Here is a 20,251-nt window from a genome sequence, read left to right on the forward strand (position 1 = left end):
ATTCATTTAGCCCCAGAGGAGAGGCTCAAACCCTGAGGCTTAATTTCATCTTGCCTTCTGGGTAATATTACAGGAGTCACCACTGTGGGATCCCAGAAAATCATCACTCTTACTTCTGAGCTCTCTGCTTATTCCATTCAGAATAGACTAGATAGATTAGATATATTAGAGCAGTTAGAGAACTGTGAACTGTGGTTAATTAACTAACTGGTGTTGAAAGCTCAGAAGTCAATAGCAAAGACCCGAGTGTTGCCTCCATCTAAGTTTTCAGAGTTGCTTGGCCTTCAACTCTCTTCTTTCCACCTCCCTCCTTTCTTTATCTCCTTCTGTGTTTCACAAGTCACTCTTTCTCTCTCTCCAACACTGCCGAATAGTTCTATTATATTTTCCTAGCAATCTCCAGGACAACTGCTTCCCCCCTTTCTTTTCTCCTCCCATTTCCAATAATCACTCCCCATTCTCAGCCAGTGACCTTGCCACATACTTCATAAAGAAAAATAGTTGCTATCAGACAAGTACCACCTCATCTTCTCATCCCTAAATTCCCCAACCCAGCTGCTTCTGTACCTAGGCACTCTGCTTTCCTCCTGTAACAATGGAAGAAGTGTCTGTGCTTCTATTTCAGGCCAATCTCTCCAGATGTGTCATGATCCACTCTCCCCTTCTCAAGGACTTTGCTTTTACAATCACTCACTTTCTCTTCGGCAACATTTTTTCTCTCTCCACTGGGTTCTACCCACTGTTATATAAATATGCCTTAAATATAAACCCTCTTTAAAAAACAAACGAAACAAAGCAAAACAAAAACCTTGACCCCATACCATCACTTTCTATCATCCCATTTCTTTACTCCCTTTCACAGTAGAAACTGTTTATTAACTCTTTCCATTTCTGCCCCTCCTACTCTCTCCTCAACACTCAATCAGGTTTGCAACCCCACCATACTGCTAAAACAGCTCTGACTAAGATTGCCAATAACCTAGATCGTGCCAAAGCTAATGCCCAATTCTGCATTCTCATCTTACTGAATGGCCACTTTCTTCTGAGAGCACTTTCTCTTTTAGGTTTCTGGGACCCCATGCTTGCCAGATTTTCCTCCTGCCTCCCTAGCCACTTTTAAGAATTCATGTTTGGCTTTGGAATACATGACGTGTGAAAGATTGTATGCTATGCTATGTGGAATGTGATCTCTTAGCAAAAGGGACTATAAACGGTCTTTTGGTTTAGTTTCATTTTAGGATGACTAAACTGTGAAATCTATTTTATAGATCAAGTCTGTGGTACACACATGCTAAATGCCATATACCACTTGTTACATAGGTTTGCTTTCTTAATTATGTTTGTATTGGTTAGTACAGAAATTAGTTTGCAGTTCCTATGCATTTAAAAACCACTGGCAGGGGAAGAGTTGGAATTTGACAATTAGCATCAGTGATCCACACTGAAGATATGAGGACTTCAAAAAGTTCATGGAAAAATGGAATCAAAAGATAATACAAATATTTCCACAAACTTTTTAAGGACCCCTCAGCATCCATGTATAGGAAATAGAGAGTTGAATGTTAAAAGTGGACTACTACATATGGAAAAATGTATAAAATAGAAAAGAATAAAGTAAAAGGTGAATAAAATCATAGATCCAAATGATATATGAGAGATCATCTCACCTGGTGACCAACGCAAGGTGAAGGTGTTGCTATTCTGTGGCAAAATATGAAATATAAGAAAAAAGGTGTGTGTTTAATGTGGGCATAAAGTTTGCTAACCATCCTATATTTCAAAGAAATTGTCCTTTATTCTAAGATTTTTCCCTTCTTACCTTTTGAATGTTATAATTTTTTCTTTTACAAAATAACAGTGATAGTAGTTGTTTTTGTTTTGTAATCTCCTTTATTGACAAAATTAAATGCTGGTAATCTTATATGTATCCCCCATTATTTTTGTACTATTATGTGAAATACAAAACACTGGGAACCTGTAAAATGTTCCCATGTCTTCAGTGTATAGGCTGGAGGGTGAGGAAGTGAATTTTCTCAAATCACACAGCTTATTAGTGGTAGAGCTTGGACACAGAAATACTGTTTCCTAACCGTCAGAATATTTTGATTTTCACCACTTTATCAGATACTTTAACTGTTTAGTTACTCTATAGTATGAGAGTTTGTTATACCATCGTAGAGGTCAGGAGCATATAATGCTAAAAACTCGAATATTTCCTCTTTAATTGACACAATTCAAAATGAGCTTGCTTCCTGATATATCTTTTCTATGTATAATAATCATGTATTAGTTCAAAAAATTGCCTTTACTCCAATTTGCACATCTCATTTTTGCAGTCTTCTCTTTTCCTAGGAGAGATTATGGGCCTGTACACAAGAAACCATTAATGTTCAGAATGAAGTAAGCGGGGATTTAGTGGAATCCAGATTTTAATCCTAAATGGTCCTTGGTTGTGGTGCTAGGACATGGACAGGGCAGAAATGTATATCCTGCAGGTCCTAAAGAGTCTGATGCATACCTAGGAGTTTCAAAAGGAATGGACCATGACCAGAAGGCTGTGGGTTGTAGGGCAGGCACCAAGAGCAGAGAGAAGGTTGAGAAGAGCCCAGGCAGAAAGGGGCAAGTGAGTGGGGTTGGGGTCTGGGAGGCTAGCAGAAGAAGTAGGAGGAGACAGCTTGAGTCTGAGCCCAGAAGGAAGGAATCTAGGCAAGAAGCCTGGAGAATATAGTAGGAGGGGGTCTGGCCCTGGGGGACCTAGCCGAAAGAGACTGAACAGCCAGGGTGTGAGTATGGGCAGTGGCGACAGCAGCAACCAGAATGACCAGGGGCAGGGCTCTCCTTGAGGAATGTGGGTCAGGCAGCAAAGCACTACTAGATAGGTTCTTGGTTTCTTAAAATAATATTTCTAGATGTGTACCTTGTTTTTCTGTATGACTGTAACACACCCTCCAACCTCCCCTTTCCCATTTATAGTTCACACATATGTAGAAATTAGTTATTAGACCAAATAAATGAACAGTGAGCTAATGGCTATTGAGAATCCACTGAATTAAGTACTCTTCACTTGAAATTCCGTCTGCCATTAGGTACTCTCTGCTGCTGATGGGCCTTTCTGCATATGCATTCTGCTGTTGCCCATACCTAATGCAATCAGTGAAGAGATGGCCTCATAATGAAGCATGTCGCTCACCCCCCTCCCACCCCTCCCACCCCCTGTCCTGTTGTCGTACCTCCTTAAGTCCCATCTCCAACCTCCTTTGTCACCTTCAGTGAGAGCCAGCAGATGGAGTAGCAGCCTGAGACTCTTTATACACTGGGCCCCTGAATAGGATTTAATAATTAGCGACATTCATGAGATGTCATGGGAGCCAGTTTACAAGGCAACCAAACTATCTCCTCAGTGGTCCCAAGGCTCAGGGTGCTGAGGCCTTTCAAAGGGTCTTTCAAGGAAAGCATTCAAGAAGATGCTGATGGAGACCTAACATGCACCCGCTACCAGGTTAAGGTACTCTTATAGACCTCACTTCATTTCAAAAATCACAAAAATCCTAGAAGTGGATTTTTTTTTATTCCTCTTACAGACATAGGAAAACAGAGGCTCAGAGATGGTCGAGTGGCTTCCCCAAGGTCACAAAACAAGTTAAGTTTCAGAGCTGGGATTTAAATCCAAGTCTGTAGAGCTTCAAAGACCATGCTCTTTCCACTATCTCCTGGAGCCCCCAGAAAATTATAGTAAATTAGCTCATATATTTGCTCAAATAAATAAAAGCTCACTGATATTTCCACCTTTTTAGTTTTATTTACATGTATGATTCTAGACAAAAGGTCATTTTCTACACTTGGCTTTAAAATAGCATGTGTTAAGTTTCTTTCATCTTCATGCTCTACTTTTTGTTGCTTCCTTTTTTAGAGAGAATGGTGCATATTAGCTTGTTTTACATGGGGTATTTTGGCAAATGACTTCCTTAAAAATTGGCCAGAAGCAGAATTTTAAAGTAAACACCAGCTCTTTGGACACCCAGGACTTTTGCTATATTAAAATGAAATTGGAAGATGAGCTGGATGGCTGTACCATGTAACTGTTGTGAAATTGTTTTTGTTTTGATTAAAGTTATATTACCTGAGGACTTCTGTCTGCAGCTTATATAATATTAACTGTTCCCATTTAATCATAGACTCATGAATACAAACTAGAATAGGGACAGGTTAAGGTGAGGCAGGAAGCAAGGGACAGACAGATCCTAATGTGAACTGATTTGTAGTTTTCCAAATTAATTTTGGAAAACTGGGACTCCCTGGATGGAGAGATAAGAGGATCTCAAAACACGTGCAGATAAGGATTTCAGAGGCTGTTGTCCCCTGTTTTTACAAATGACCAATGATGGGGATTAAACATTTTAAAAAGACTGAAAACTCATTTTGTAGTATGATATAATAACCTGAGTTTTCATTTTCTTAGTAATACCTTGTCAGGGGAGCTATGAGTCCTGTAAATCAATCTTGTGGATAAATGTAGCAATTTGTTAATGAAAATACAAACGGAATTAATTTGGAAGCTGCCATCAATGCCAGTTGTGGATATTGTTTAACTGGGCCCAGTTATTTAATTTGCAATTAAGCTTGCAGTTCTTAAATTTTACTTTGAGTAGTCTTTGTCAGGGGGAATACGTCTAGAATAGTGGGCTTTGATTGTCAGGTATTGTGGGACAAGCACCAGGTTATATTAGAAGAAAAAAAATAAATAACCTCTCTTCCCTCACAATCCCTTAGTAATAATGTACTCAGAGGCACACATTGAGCTTCTCCGGGTAAACCATGTGATGATCATTATTTTTTTAATGTTTTACATTAATCTCCATGTTTTCTATTAGTGCTAGCTGCTATTTATGTCTCTCAATGCCACAATCAGGGTATTTTTGATATCTTGTATTACTCTAATCGCCAAGAAGTATGCTCCAAACTGATTAATTCCAGAATGATTAAAACATCCTATGCAATTCATTTATTGTTGCTGCAGTTAATTGAATATTTGATGATTTAAAGGTACCCTGATTATTTCATAAGATATATATTTATCACAAGGCAGAGGATCTGTGCGTGGTCTCTCTATGGCTACATGGGGTGGCAGCCTTCACCATCACATGCAGAGAGGGCAGGCACTTGTGAGGGCTCTCAGTCAACTTCTCACCTGCCCGAAGTGCACCTCCCTTCCCCAGCCCTCAGAGGACCACACCAGTGCCCAGCACTAGGGTGTCGTCCAGGGCCAGGAGTAAGAGCACAGCTCCCCTGTGTGCCGGGCAGCTTGCTTTCTGCTCCAGGAGGAGGGGGCGGAGAGGGGGATGCGAAAGGACGCTGCAGCTCTGAGTGGCTAACTTGCGCTTTGTGGACTATCTGAATACTCAAGAGTGGATTTAAAAGAGAGGAGAAGGTGGCTCCAGGATTAAGCAGCAGCTTGGCAACTCGACGGGCAGCAGTTCTAATCCCAGAGTCACCACTAGTTCTTTTCCTCAGTGTCTTTCTTTCACACCTGTCCCAGCGACTCCTCCACAATTACTTGGAGAGGTGTGGGGGTGTGTGCATGAGAGAGAGACAGAGAGAGAGAGAGCGCGCAAGAGGGCCGAGAGCCCCAGCCTCAGTCCAGCTTTCTTCCAGTGCGCAGTGACCCGGAGCGGCTCCACAGGGGGCTGAGAAACTGAAGTGGCCTCAGGTGGCCCCACCACTTCTCAGCCATGTCGGATCCGTGGCCTCTCACTCCCCTATGGAGTGAGAACTACAGTGGGGACCTCAGCGGCTTGGAGCTTCTTTCGGACATGTCTCTGTCTGTCAACCCGGTAGGTACCCTGTCCCTGGCACCTAAATGGGAAATCCTGTTTGCTACTGTCTGTTTCTCCTGTAAACGTTGCCTCCCCAATTTGTGTGGAGTCTTGAAGGCAGAAATGATGTTGTCTTCAGTGTCTTTAAATCTTCCCCCTTGGCACCATCCTGAGCACAGTGGGAGCTCAATCAGGATTTGTTGTCTAAAGAAATAAATGGGAGAACTGATGAATAGGCAGACGGGTGAATGAATACGATCCTATTACCCTTGTCCTGACTACCTTACAATGTATGTCCCAGTGGGTCTCTAATTGTTTGTTTTCCATCCCGTCTAGACATTTAACTTGGAGAGAGAGTCCAAGCCTCACAGTTTCATAAATTACCAACCCCCCACCCCTAGCTCTGTTCTAGGCACTCAGGAAATGCTTGCTGCTTAATTAAAAAGCACTTGCAGGGAGGAAAAGCATTTGCGGCTCCAATGTCGTTGTCTTGTGGAGAAAACAGCTGTGGGGCTGGACTAGATGAATTTGTGAAGCTGGTGACTTTATGACAATGTTGGCTTCCAGTATTTTCTGAAATAGAAAACTATCTGAACACTGGGTTTGGATGCATATTTATTTCACTGCCCTCATCTGTCGAGTTCGTCTCAATCCTGACTGCTACCGACGCCAATAGTCATTATTAGATTTGCTGCAAAGCCCCAGAGTCCATAACTCTTTCAATTTTGACAGCATTTCCTCCCATAAAGAAATAGACATTTATAATTCCAGGTGTAGAGATGATATTTGCAGTTGGCAAGGGTGAGTCAGATCTTAGCTTGAAAAGATGAGAAGACTGGACTTAATAATAGAAGTAAGGAGAACAGGACAAGGGGTAATAACTTGATTCACTCTGTGGGGCTTTGTGGGTTACAAAGCACATTCACACCACTTATTTTATTCGATGATCACAGAAACTCTGAGATTGGAAAGCGACAGGTTTATTATTATTGTTATTGTTGTTTTATTTTATTTTACTTTACTTTATTTTATTTTATTTTACAGTTGGGAAAACTGGAATGCAGAGGGGGTAAAGTTAATAACTCCTGTTCCCAGTGGTAGGGTCAGGACTCCCACCCAACTCTTTTGACTCATAGGCAAGTGTCCTTGCTGTGTCTGCATATCACTGATATTTTTTGCTGTTTAATTTAAAAATTATCATTGGTGTCTTTGTGTGGAAAAAGGAGAACAAAGACCTTTTAGTAAGACTGGGTTGATACATGTTTTAGCTTAAGCATCCCACACTAATACAATGTAACAATGATATTTAAGATTTAAGCCTTTGTTTACAATCCTTTCGACCTTGTGTTTGGGGGAGGTATTTGTTAGAAGTTCAAGAATTGTCTTGGAAAATACAGCTGCTGGAGCACTGAGCAATGGAATGAGATTTTATTTGCTATTAAGAATTAGCAGTTAAATTCTATAATCCTGTAACATGTTAGAGCAGCATCTCCCAGTGTATATTCTGCATACACTCATTCCACGGAATAGCAGTAGTTATTAATTAAAAACCAAAAAACAACTAAAACTAAAAACCAAAAAATTCAAGGGTCAAGAATACCTCATTTGTATGCATAATAAAAAAAATTAAACAATTTTTAAATTAGAAAAAAAATGAAGTTGGGAATGTGCTGCATTAAAACAATTAGACAGGTGTCTCACGGCCTTTGATTTACATCATGGATCTCCAAGAGGGGATGTTGATTGCAGCATTTCCCACACTTATTTGGACATAGGACCTTTTATTTTGCAGAACTATTGACAACGGGATGGTCGTCTTTGTCTCACTTACCAGTTAGAATTGTGCATTAACTGTGTGATTTTTCTTATCTGCCTTCCTCCTGAGCCTGCAAAGTCAATGAGGGAAGAAACTATGTCTCCTTTTGCTTCCTGTTGCTTCTCTGCCTAACACCAGTCTGGTGACACAATCCTTGGCCCTCAAAAACTATTTGTTGAATGAATGAATGAATGAATGAATGAATGAATGAATGAACTGTGCTAGGCCAAATCATTCATGGTTCCCTATCTGAAAACTGTTTTTAAGGTTCTGTATAAAGTACGCCCAGCCAATTTTTAAAGCTTTCTTCTACAATTTATTTTACCCAGTATTAGAGTATTATTGTTATCGGTAGGTTATATATGAAAGAGTGTATATGACTGTAAACTTTGTCATCCAAACTGGGACGTTTTTGAGGGTGAGAGGGATCCTATCAATAATTACACCACAATAACAAGCATAAAGTGTAATCGTGCTGAGTAAACCTAGGATGGGCAGCTCCTCGCTGTTGGTAACTCAGTCTCAGCCTGCCTCCCATACTTGGGATTTTATGCTCCTTGGAGCAGGGACCCTTACATGTAGAAGATATTCAATAAATATCGGTTGAAATTAATGTATGTACAGTAGCGACTTTAATGCAAATTGAAGATTTTGCTGTATTTTTTAACATCCATTTTTTTAAGATAAGATTGACGAATTCTGGTCTATGGTCGATTTCTCATTTCCCCAAATGTAGTTAAGTTCATGCTTCAGTCAATCAGAGAGTAACTCACTGCCCTTGCAAGAAGCCTGGAGCATATAGACTCTGAGGCAGTGCTCTTTATAGGACTGGCCTTTCATCTCCCAAGACAGTGAATGAAAGAAATCCACTGTTCTCCTTACCAGAACAGGAGGGAAGTGGAAATGATCGATTGCAATCCTGGGGACGGTGGAGGCATGAAGGGGAGAGTTAGGAATATTTGGGAGAGGTCCTTAACTGCACAGGTGACATGGTGATCAGCAGACATTTCTCCAGATGATTGTCCCACTCTTGAGTCCCTCATTATGCACTGCCTTGTAGCTGGTGTCTTAATTTGGTATTTGACTTCATGCTGTCACTGATTATGGAACCCCTGAAGGAAAGGGCCATGTGCCCCGCATGGAGTAAATCCTCAGTATGTTTCTGCTGGTGGCTTGAATTTTGATTGATTAGGAAGGTGTCACACTGGAAAAGATGTCTCCTGTGATTCACCGGGTATATATCTAAGATTCTTTCTAAGTGCCAAGGCAAGCATGCTATTTAAACAGGAATTTAGCCTTAGTGTTTTGGATAAGAATTGTAGGCATCTATTCACAGCAACATGGATGAACTTAGAGAAAATTATGTTAAGTGAAATATGCTTGGAACAGAAACAGAAATACTGTGTGTCCTCACTGATAAGTGTATGTGTCTGTGTGTGTGTGTGAGAGAGAGAGAGAGAGAGAAGAAAGAAAGAAAGAAAGAAAGAAAGAAAGAAAGAAAGAAAGAAAGAAAGAAAGAAAGAAAGAAAGAAAGAAAGAAAGAAAGAAAGAGAAAGAAAAAGAAAAAGATAGATCACAATAATTCGTTGAACTTTGAAAAGGAGAGAACAGAACTGAGACCAACAGAGGTAGGAAAGGAGGAGGGGGGTTAGCAAAAAATTGGTAAAAGGCCACAATAAATGATTGTAATTCATAATGTTGAATATACTATTCTGATTTGAACATCACATATTGCACACAGGTACTGCTTTCAATGCTCTACCCCATAGATACATACGATCAATATGTTTCAGTAAAAAAAAAAAAAAAAAAAAAAAAAAAGAATGGTAGACATCTGGTTGGACTCCCAAGTTTAAAGATAACTCATTTTAATTACAGAAGTATTTATGTAGGCCTCTTCTTTTTAATGAATAATATACTAAACTGTCTTGGAGGGTCAAAGTGGCCTTAAAGATCATGAGGTCAAGCTCCTTCTTTGGATAGATGAGCAAAGAGAAGTCTGAGGGGAGGAAGGATGGTTCAGTGTCCCATAGCACATCAGTGACAAAACAAGGGGTCACTTCAATTCTGCACCTTGATCTGTGGCCTTATTGCTTCATTAAAGTAAAACAAAATTTGCCATTTGCACGTATTTACTTCTTTGTATTTAATAGGAAAAGAAAATTGATAGCTAGATTTTTTTCTTCACAGTTTGTCCTATAAACTATTACACAGTACACTTCCCTGAGAATAACTAGACTGTGTTTAATTTTTTTCCTGTTTATTTTGTTTCAGGTAAGCCTACCCAGTGATCCAAGCTGTGTTGAGGAAATCTTACGGGTAAGTTTAAAACTTAATTTCTTTGCCTTTTAATAATAAAGCAATCTGTATAAGCTGTTGAAAGTAATTACTGTTCTGTTCCAAGGAGTGTCATGATGGGGAATTCTCAAATTCCACTTCAAGACCCTTCTGCTTCTGCCAACTATCTCATTTCTTACCTGTCCTCTCTCCATCTTGTAATTGACCTAGTCTTCTAATACCACTAAGCTTCTCTCCCATTCCTGCATCCTTTTGAGTCCTGGACAGTCCACCACATTTTTTAAGAAACTCCCTATTCAAGCACCATCCCTTAAGTCTTTGCCTTTCTGGGATCCCAACTCAACCTCACTGCTGCCTCCCACTACACTGTCAATGGAACATGGTTGTGAAGATTGTGGCCTGTAATGAGGGGATGACATGTGGGAGAAGGGAGGAGAGGAGGAGAGACTTGAAAACGATGGTGTATTGTGGGAGATGTTACTTGTGGGAGTGAATTTGTGCATGGGAATGGCATGGAGGCAGAACAAAGTTGAAAACGTGCCTATAGCCTCTCCTGAAGTAAACAATTAAACCAAAAGGAAAAATCAAAGCCAAGCTACTGTCTGGCCATTTGGCATCATAAGGCAATATGGTATGTCAGGAACAGGATCCATGGGAGTGAGTTCTTTCATTTGTCACTTCTGTGTCTTTAGAAAAATGACTTCATCTTTCTGAATCTCCTTTTCTTGTCTGTAAAAGAGGACAATAATACCTGCTCTAATTCCCTTATAAGCTGCCAAGTGGTATATAGATGCTCATTATTGTGATATATGATGACCAGTGTAATCATCTGTAAGCCGTGCACGTTTTCTATTTGGGAAAGAAAACAATGTGTGTGCCATTGACAATTCTTTACCCCCTTTCCTCACTTACCAAAGTCACTCCAGCTCTCTCCTGAGCCTGCTCCTCTGTAAATGCCTTCTTAGCAGCCCACTGTTTGAAGCAAACCCTGTGAAAGTGCAGCCAAAGGAATAATAAAGAACAGAAATCTGTTTACCACGGAGTTGGCCTGCCACCCGATTTCACCTGTTGTGGTTATTCGAGCACCTGTTTCAGCCCAAGAACATTGTTTTTGACTATTTAAGAAATGAGTCACATCACCGTGATCAGAGGTGACTGTACGCATTAGGGATATGCTGGCTACTTTTGTAAGATAAGAGCCCAACCACCCCTCAGTCCCTGGGGCCCAAGGGCCCAGGTGCAGACGAGGCAGATGTTGTGAAATCCCCAAGCGTGATGCTCCTCACTGGGTGTACACAGGGAAGTCTGCTCAATCCTTGCTCGCTCATCAGCTGTCTTCCTTAAAGGAAGGTAATATTGAAAGAAATATCTTACTCTAGTCTAGACAGTGACCTTGTTTATCCTCCCTTTCTGCCCTGGGTCACAAGCATAAATGAAATCAGTGTTTTTTTTTGTTTGTTTGTTTTTAACCCCCAAAGGAATGCCAAACCCATCTCAAAATCACCTCCTCATTTGTCACAGTTGGATTTCTCTACTTAAAAGCAACCAGGCCATGGTGCCTAGGTGGCTCACACAGTGACCAAGTGAGGGGAGCAGCGTGAACACCTGTCGGAGGCTGCCGCTCCAGTCTGCAGGAGGAGCCACTTAGAGAAATAACAGAATTTCACTTAAGCTTGGAAAGAAAAGAAGCAGGTTGCCTTAATAAGCTTATAAAAGATAGCACCCTTTGAGAGAGTAACAAAAGTCTCTTGTTCTTGAAAGAGAATCTAGAGAAACTTCTTTTCTTTCTTGAAGTGCTATAGATTGTATAGAATTCTTTTTTTTTTTTCAACAACACTGTTAATCAGTGGACTTTCCTTTACTGAAGAATGAAATGTTTCATTCCCCGTGCTTAGAATAAAATGAAGCTTTCTGAAGTTTATGTCCCTGATTTTATGACTACTTCTTAAATTTTTGTACACCACCTTGCGTGTCACAACAGCGTGTGCTTGCTGGGCTTTTTTATCACACGTTCGGGTTCCTGTTGGTTTGAGGGCCTTGGAGGACTGTGGACAGTTCTGCAGTCAATCCGTTGCCTCGCTCCCCATCTGCCTCTTTCTCAGGGGAAAGCACCTCGTCTCTTTCTCTCCCTTTCCTTGACCCCCCTTAGCACTTTCCAAGCTAAGAAGAGTGGAGAGCCAGGTCTCTGCTCCTCACGATAGTGCAGCTATGCAGAGGATGCAACACTAGTCCCAGAAGGAAGAGCAGGCTTCCAGTTGCTCATGAGATATCCGCACTTCCTAGCTGGGTGGCTTGCAGTCTCTTCATCTAAAAATCAGGGGCTAAGTATTGCCCCTCCATCTCACTGGCCACCTCCAGTGCAGTAGTCTTTAAAAACACGGAAATCTGAGTCTGTTTGCTCTCCCAACTTTCCCTCCTCCCTGATCCCCCTCTTTCCCTCATAGCCTGTCAGGCAAACACATGCAAACCCACTTCATCTCACACTGGGCCAGACTTCTTTTATTAACCAAGTACAACACAACCAGCCTCTCTCCACTCTCAGCCCTGCAGTCCCCCAGGCAATGGGAATACCTCATGCATTTTATTTTGGCCCCCTTTCTCAAAACACTGTTCAAATTCAAACCAGTTGGCTTTCTTTGAAAGCCCCTCTCACCATTTCTCTGGCAATGGCTCAGCTCCCTTCGGACAAGCACTTCCACTTCTCTTTCTTTGTACCCCTGTTTATCGCAATATACTGGAGGCCACCTTGTCTGGTCTTCCAGCTTTTTTTCCTTTTGCCCTCATGCCTTTGCAGGTGCAATCACATTCAACCAGCTAATGCTACCAGATAGGGCAACCTTATTTTCCTCTAGCAGATGACTGCTTTTCAAAGCACTTCAACCTTATTATCTTATTTTGATCATAGGAAATAAGGTAGTCCCTTCTTATTTCAGGAAATCAAGGTCCAGAGAGGTTAAATGGCCTGCAACCAAGGGTGGTCTGGTATGTGGCAGAAGTAGAGTAGAACCTGGTCTTCATTTTCTAAATCAAATGATTTTTGCACTGCACCCAACTGTCAACCACCATATCACAAGCCTATAGTGAGAATCTCTGAATTAAAAAAAAAAAATAGCTTTAGACAGTGGCTGACTTATTTCTAGCAACTTTAAAAAATATCAGCACATCAACATAATGTGAGCAAGTCTTAAGAATTAATTCTTCCTTCTTGCCATTCTTTAATATTTTCAAATATCATTTCAAATAATAATCAAGCCATCAATAGCAAATCTACTACTACTAATAAAATAAATATAGTAATGTGTTGTCTACTGTATATCAGGCACAATCCTTCGGCCCATTATGTCTTTGCATCTTCACAAGAACCCTCAAAGACTCTATTCTTAGTCACACTTTACAGAATCGTAGAGACTGAAACCCAGAGAGGTGAAGTAATTTGCCCCAGATCACGGGTCCCTAGGTCTCTGACAACTTGGTGCTATCCATTCCTTCTTGTCCTGTAGGTTTACCTGAATCTATCTTTATTTAACAGGTCCCAGTCCACTTTATGATTAACGTTATAATGGCATCAACCAATAATTCATTTCTGCTTCTGTTATTTTCTCAATTTGCACAAATTCAGTTCTGTCAAAATAACTTCAAGTAGTTTTTCAAATGGATCAGAATTCACCAGCCTACAATATCTTTCCACCAAACTGACCATCTCCCACAAAACATGCTGTATAAATTCAGATATCTTTGTTACTTGTCAAACATATTATTGCTTATTATACATTTTACAAATCAGAAACTTAAGAGCAGCAATTTGTGCAGTGCAGCCCAGCTTGTGTACTTGCTTTCGTCAGCATGCCACTTACTCTTTAAAGTCAAGCTACCCTCGAGTGCAAACAGAAATGAAAAATAATAACAGCTCTGGCCCCAGTGATGGCATTTTGCAGTTACAATTCATCAATCATATGAGGGATTCCTAGGCTGCTCATATGGAATAATATGGGCACCAGCAGCAGCTTCTTTTCTGAACTCCATGGGGTTTTATGGGTCCTAGAGTAATCATTTCTGGAAAAGTTAAGCCAAGGATAGCAGCATGCCCTAAATACTACTAGCTAAGGATGATGTTCAATGATTGTTTGTTCTGCAGTAGTATAATTTATTTGTTCCTAGCAAGAATTTACTTGAAAATGTCAGCAAACTATCAATTAAGTCCTTTCAAGAGTCAAAAATGCAGATAGAGCACTTCTCTTGAATTTGATGCTGAACAGACTGTGTTTTCCAGCAAAGTACCTTCCATAGTTGATAATTTAATAGACAAACATCTATAAGGGTAATTCACTGTTTATGAGGGATGCAGAATTTGCTAGCTAGGAATTAGGAAACTTGATATGATAAACTGTATCTTACAGATTTCTCCCTACCATATGGATCAGGTTGGTAAACACCTACATGGGCACCTCTTTTTGATCACAGTATGATCTGTGTTTACAGCATTCTGAATTATGGCAATTTTACTTATTAGATTTGTGTTTTAGTTTACAGCTTTTAGCATGTAAAGAATTTACTAAATAATTACAGCCATGTACAGTACTTGCTATTTTTTATTTTTAACAGGAAAACAAATGAAAAAGCCCATCTCATGAGTGAGAAAAAAATGGATCAGGGAACAAGATTGGTCAGACAATTATGTCTGAAAGGAAATTTGATTATATTATCATAACTATCTGGCACAATCAAGAACCTTTCAGTAGAATTTCTTTTATAAATTTAACCAATAATTAGGCAATTGATTTTATATCCTGTCAGATTAATGTATAAATAATGTTAAATTGGAATCATGCAAATTATTTTCCTTTATAGCTGTTTGAAATACTAATCCTTCTGGGATGTTTCAAGAAACATCTATCCTATTCTGGTGTGTACTTTTAAAATTATATTTTCTTGAAAGAGTAATATAGTGTTCCAACCAAGAATGACAACAATTGCTATACATGATATAGACTATAATTAATGTTAACATTGATGGAGTCAAATAAATTAACCAACTAATGATTGTACCCTCTGCTAATCTGATGACTAGCTCTTACCTAATGGCACTGGGAAATATGTAAATTTGTCAGCAGGTGAAAATGTCCTTGACTGGGTAAATTATATGGAGTATTACCTTTTCTGAAGCTAATTCAAAGCACTAAATAGACTTAATACATAGCATGCATATGTGAGGTGAGCTATTCATGGAACCAAATTAGCCCATAAGAGATATTACACATTATTTGCCTCCCAGTAATCATTTCCTCTTTTCTCAAACACAAATCAACCCAGAAGATGCTATATTTAATTATGACAACTATTATGCGGACAATGTAGGCAAGCCATTCAGTGTGTTTCCAAATATACTTAGAGCCTGTCAAGCAGTTTAAATATTTTCATGTGGAATCTGGGGGTTTGTGGCTACTATATGAGGTGAATTTTAAATGATTTTACAGACGTTATTGGGAAAGAGTAACGTGAGTAATGAGGTGACTGGCCCAGTGAATCATGGGAACCTGTCAAACATGGAGAGATGTCAGGGAAGAGATGATGTCAAACACCAGTAACTTAGCAACCCAGCTTTAGCAGTCCAGGGAGTGAGCAAGAGTAGCCCCTTTAAAATAGCTGAATAAATATATGAGTCTCTATATATCTTAGGTGTGCTATAAAAATAAGTCTGTTTTCTGTCAACCTGTTTCTTTTTGTGAATATGGTGATTTATTATTTTCTATTGAATTAATAAAAGTGGGTGAGAATTTAAGCCATGTGTAGAATTTACACCTGCTTTCTGTATCTGGGGTGTACAGAGAAGGTAACGAAACAAAGTATTGGTTTGCCAAAAAGCATTCTAGGCTTATCTGAAAGAAGTAATAGCTTCCAACTGATGTTAGAGAGCCAGCGTTTTTGTCCTGGCTGTGCTAGTGAGATTGGGCTGTGGGAAAAAAAAGAGGTAATGCAAGGAAGTTAACCATGTTACTCTCATCTGTGTAAAGATAAAACTACTTTTTCTGGAAAAATGCATCGAGAAAGTAACCTCTCAGAACCAATTTGGCAGGCATCTTCTAGTATCAAGATGGAAGAATGCAAGAATAAAGCAAGATTTGCCCCTTCTCTTATATATCACTAAAAGCATTAAGGAGAATGAGAAAAATAAACTTAAACTTCGTAACTGATCTAACCAGAAGACATCCATTAGCCTAAATCATAATTTATTTTGTGAAGGTCAAGCAAGGAAGAAGCCAAGAGATGATTTCCATGGTCATGGATTTGAGGCATAGCTGATGAAACACTGATCTTTCAAATAAGTGACACACCATGAAAAGAAAAATATTGTAATAATAAGAATGCGTGTGCAAGTTGGAGACGGGAGCATCTGTAGACCAAGTTTGAGACATATCTTGAAAAGTGAGGTAGGAAGAAATGGATGAGAAATTACATAAATAATTTTGGAAAGCACTTTGTTGGTTAGCCAAGGTGGAAGAGTGAGATGCTGCTTTGCAAGTAGTTTGCAGAGCTGATATATGTTAATAAGAGAGAAATCAAGGCCAAAGGCTCTCAGTCCCACACACTTGTGTTCTGAAGAGAATTCCTGCTAGTCTGGAATTCAGCCAAAACCCTCACTAGTCCTGTAAGAACTCTTGTCAGTAAAAAGTTAGTAATAATAAAAAGGACTCACCACAAGCTCTATGTAAAAAAATAATTTTTAAAAAATCACAGAGAAAAATGTACTAGAAAAAAAAATATTGCTATGAAACAAACTAAAGCTATGACCATCATAGTGGCATGATATTTTTTAAAATATGAAGAAATTTATCTTAAAAAATGAGCAAAATCAATGGCAGAAGAGCTTAAAGATGCTATCTAAAAAGTAGATAAATCGAGATGCAAATTAATGAATTATGAACAGAAAATCATTATAATTAATTCAAGATCTTTTTTCCCTCATTAAAATATTAACAACAATAAAATAGATAATTTGTTGCCTAGCTTTACTGAGAATAAAAGGGGAAAACCAAAAATACATAAATCAAGGAATAATAAGGATAACCTCATATACAGCAAAAACTAAGAGAATCATGAGTGGCAATTTGCTGAACTCTGTCCAAATAAATATAAGCATCTAGATGAAATGGATGATTTTCCAGTGAAATATAATTGATTGAAACTGACTCCAGAAGAGATGGAAAATCTAAACAGACTTATCACCATCAATTAAATGAAGCCTTGCCCCACCCCTTACAAAAGCATCAGTCCCAGATGTGATTTCACAGGAAAATTCAACCAATCTATTAAGGAATAACACAGCTTAACTGTTCCAGAACACAGAACAAAAAGAAAAATTTGCAAAGTATTTTTTAGAAAAGCCAACCTAGCACATAATATTGATACCAAAAATCTGACAAAAATAAAACACAAAAAATAAAATTACAGAATAATACCACTAATGAATATTGATGCAAAGTTCCTTGATGAAATACTTTTGGCCCCCCATATCCATGGGTTCCACAATGATGAATTCAACTAACCATGGATTGAAAACATTAAAAAAAAATTGTGTCTGTACTGAACATGTACAGTCTTTTTTTCTTATCATTATTCCCCAAACAATACAGTATAGCAACTGTTTGCACAGCATTTACATTGTATTAGGTATTATAAGTAATATAGAGATGATTTAAAGTATAAGGGAGGATGTGCATAGGTTATGTGCAAATACTACACCATTTATATCAGGGATTGAGCATCCATCAAGTTTGGTATCCATGGGAGGTCCTGAAACCAATCTCCCACAGATACCACAGTATGACTGTACTAACAGACTCAGACAGCATTTTAAATGATATGCACCGTGACCAAATGGGCTTTATTCCAGGATGTAAAGCTGGTTTAATATTAAGAAATCCTTTATTATATAGTGCCTTTTATAAACAGAAAAAAAAGTAGAAGATCACCTTCATAGATACTAAAAGACACTTGACAAAACTCAACACCCATTCTTGATAAAAGAGAAGTGGATGGAAACATCCTTAATGTGATTAAATATATTCATCTCACCCAAAAAGCTAGTGTCACATTTTGTGGGGAAACTCTAGAAGCATTCCCGTTATAGTCAAAAAAAGACTAGATGTTCTTTACACAACTATTATTCAATATTGAAACTGGCTCCAGTTCTGGAGGTTAGCCAAGAACATTAAAGTAAAGAAATAAGAGGTATTATAGTGAGATAGAATGTGTAAAATGGTTGTTATTTGTAGATTAGATATATACTGTTTTCCTGGAAACCCCAAGAGAATTAACCAAAAACACTATTATGAATAATACACCAATTCAGCAAAGTTGCTGTGTGCAAAATAAATATATAGAAACAAATAATCTTTATATACAAAGGACACAACTGTAAGATATTATAGACAAAAATGCTTCCTTTATACCTTATGAATTAATTTAACAAGAAATATGTCAGATCTATGCGAATAAACCAACTCACTATGAGAGACACCAAAGAATATTTAAAGAAATGGAAAGGAAGATGATATCACAAACATTTCTATTCTCCCTAAATTAATCTTGGATCCTTACCTCACACCATACAACAATATAATTTCCAGATGTATTAAAGATTAAATACAAAACATAAAATATTAGAAGTAAATATGGAAGAATTATTTTTTTGTTTATTTATTTTACATCCAAGTCTCAGGATGAGCTAGCAGGGGTATGAAGCAGTCAGGGGAAAATTTAGAGGTTTGAGGAGATTGGAAAAGTTTTGAAAGTGTCATTGAAAGAGAGAGAGAGGGGGTTATCTAAAGAAATACATTAAGATTATGAGGCAGTATCAAGGCTTCATGTATTATTGAAGACACTATATTTATACAGATTTCAATCTGTAGATTGTTAAATTTTCTCCAGCAGTGCTTAGCTCATTACGCAAGGGCCACTGACTAATGGGTCAACAACAGCCTGGAGCCCTCATAGAGTTGAATAAATTGCTCCAAATCACATAAGCATACAGGTACTAAGAGGTTGACACATGACTGAAACTCAAGTTGGCCTGAATTTAAAGTATATGCTAATAATAACACCAATCACTTGCATAGCAATTTTTTGTACCTGGCACTCTTCTAAGGATTTCATGTATAATAACTTATATAATCACCATACCAATGCCAGGAAGCAAGTACTATTATCATCTCCCTGTTACAGATAATGAAATGAAGTACTTTGAATTTAACTGACTCTCCAAGTTCAAAAGCTAACCAGTGGCAGAGTCAAAATCTCACCCCAGGCAGTCTAGCTCCAGATTTCATGCTTTCAAACATATGCATTCTGCATTTCACCATAAGGACATGGGGCTGAAGGAGCAGGCTTTAAATGTTTACTGCAGAACTCAGCCCCTGACCCAGTGGACAACAGTGAAGCTAGGAGACATTGCTAATAATTCCTCATATCAGATTCAGGAAGACAGCTTACCAGATGGATCAAATCTAATAAAATGAAGTTTCATAGGAGTGTTAATTATATGATAATATACTATACTTGGGTCCACCAATGTTTAGAGCAGAAAAGAAAAAGTTAAGCAGTAACATATATACTGCTCCAAAGTATATTAATAGAAGGGAAGCATCCAGAGCAGGGGTGAGGAAACTTTTCCTGTAAGGGGCCAGATAGTAAATATGTTTGACTTTTTAGGCCATATGATCTCTGTCTCAACTCTTCAACTCTGTTACTGTAGCATGAAAGTATCCATAGACAATATGTAAAAGAATGGTTGTGACTGTGTTCCAATAAATGTTTATCTATAAAAACAGGCAGTATTTGGCCTGTGGGAGGTACTTTGCTGATCCCTAATCTAGAATATCTAGAACTAATAAGGAGCTAGATCTCCTCTGCTCTGTTCTGGCAGACCCCACTTAAAATAAGGTATTGATTTCCAGCCAGCACATTAAAAAAATATATATAAATTTTACCGAACATATATCTTTTTAGTTACAATCCCGAGTTATAACATATGCATTGATTCTTGTAATCACCAATTGTAACACAGTACAAAGCAATTCCAAAATCCCAAAGAATTCCCTCATATTACCTCTTTGCAGTTAGATTCTCCTCCCCACCCCCAACCCCAGAAACCACTAACATGTCTTCTGACCCTACAGTTTTGCCTTTTTCAGAATGTATATACAAGTATAATATCATACAGTATGCAACCTTTCCAAAGTAGACTCTTTCACTTGGGCCTAACATTTTTGAAATTCAATTATGTTGTTGCACATATCAATAATTTATTCCATTCTGTTCCTAACAT

At 38.6% G+C, this 20,251-nt stretch overlaps 1 protein-coding gene across 1 annotated transcript in view; it reads left to right on the forward strand.

The window, feature by feature from the left end:
• The window catches only part of AFF2 (ALF transcription elongation factor 2), a 369,137-nt gene that overhangs the window by 163,479 nt on the left and 185,407 nt on the right, over positions 1-20,251 (forward strand). The window contains exon 4 of the mRNA XM_063084949.1: positions 9,904-9,948. Coding sequence (XP_062941019.1) covers positions 9,904-9,948 — 45 coding nt within the window. The remainder of the gene's footprint in view (positions 1-9,903; positions 9,949-20,251) is intronic.

This window comes from Cynocephalus volans, chromosome X (assembly GCF_027409185.1).
Source record: "Cynocephalus volans isolate mCynVol1 chromosome X, mCynVol1.pri, whole genome shotgun sequence".
Taxonomy (NCBI): domain Eukaryota; kingdom Metazoa; phylum Chordata; class Mammalia; order Dermoptera; family Cynocephalidae; genus Cynocephalus; species Cynocephalus volans.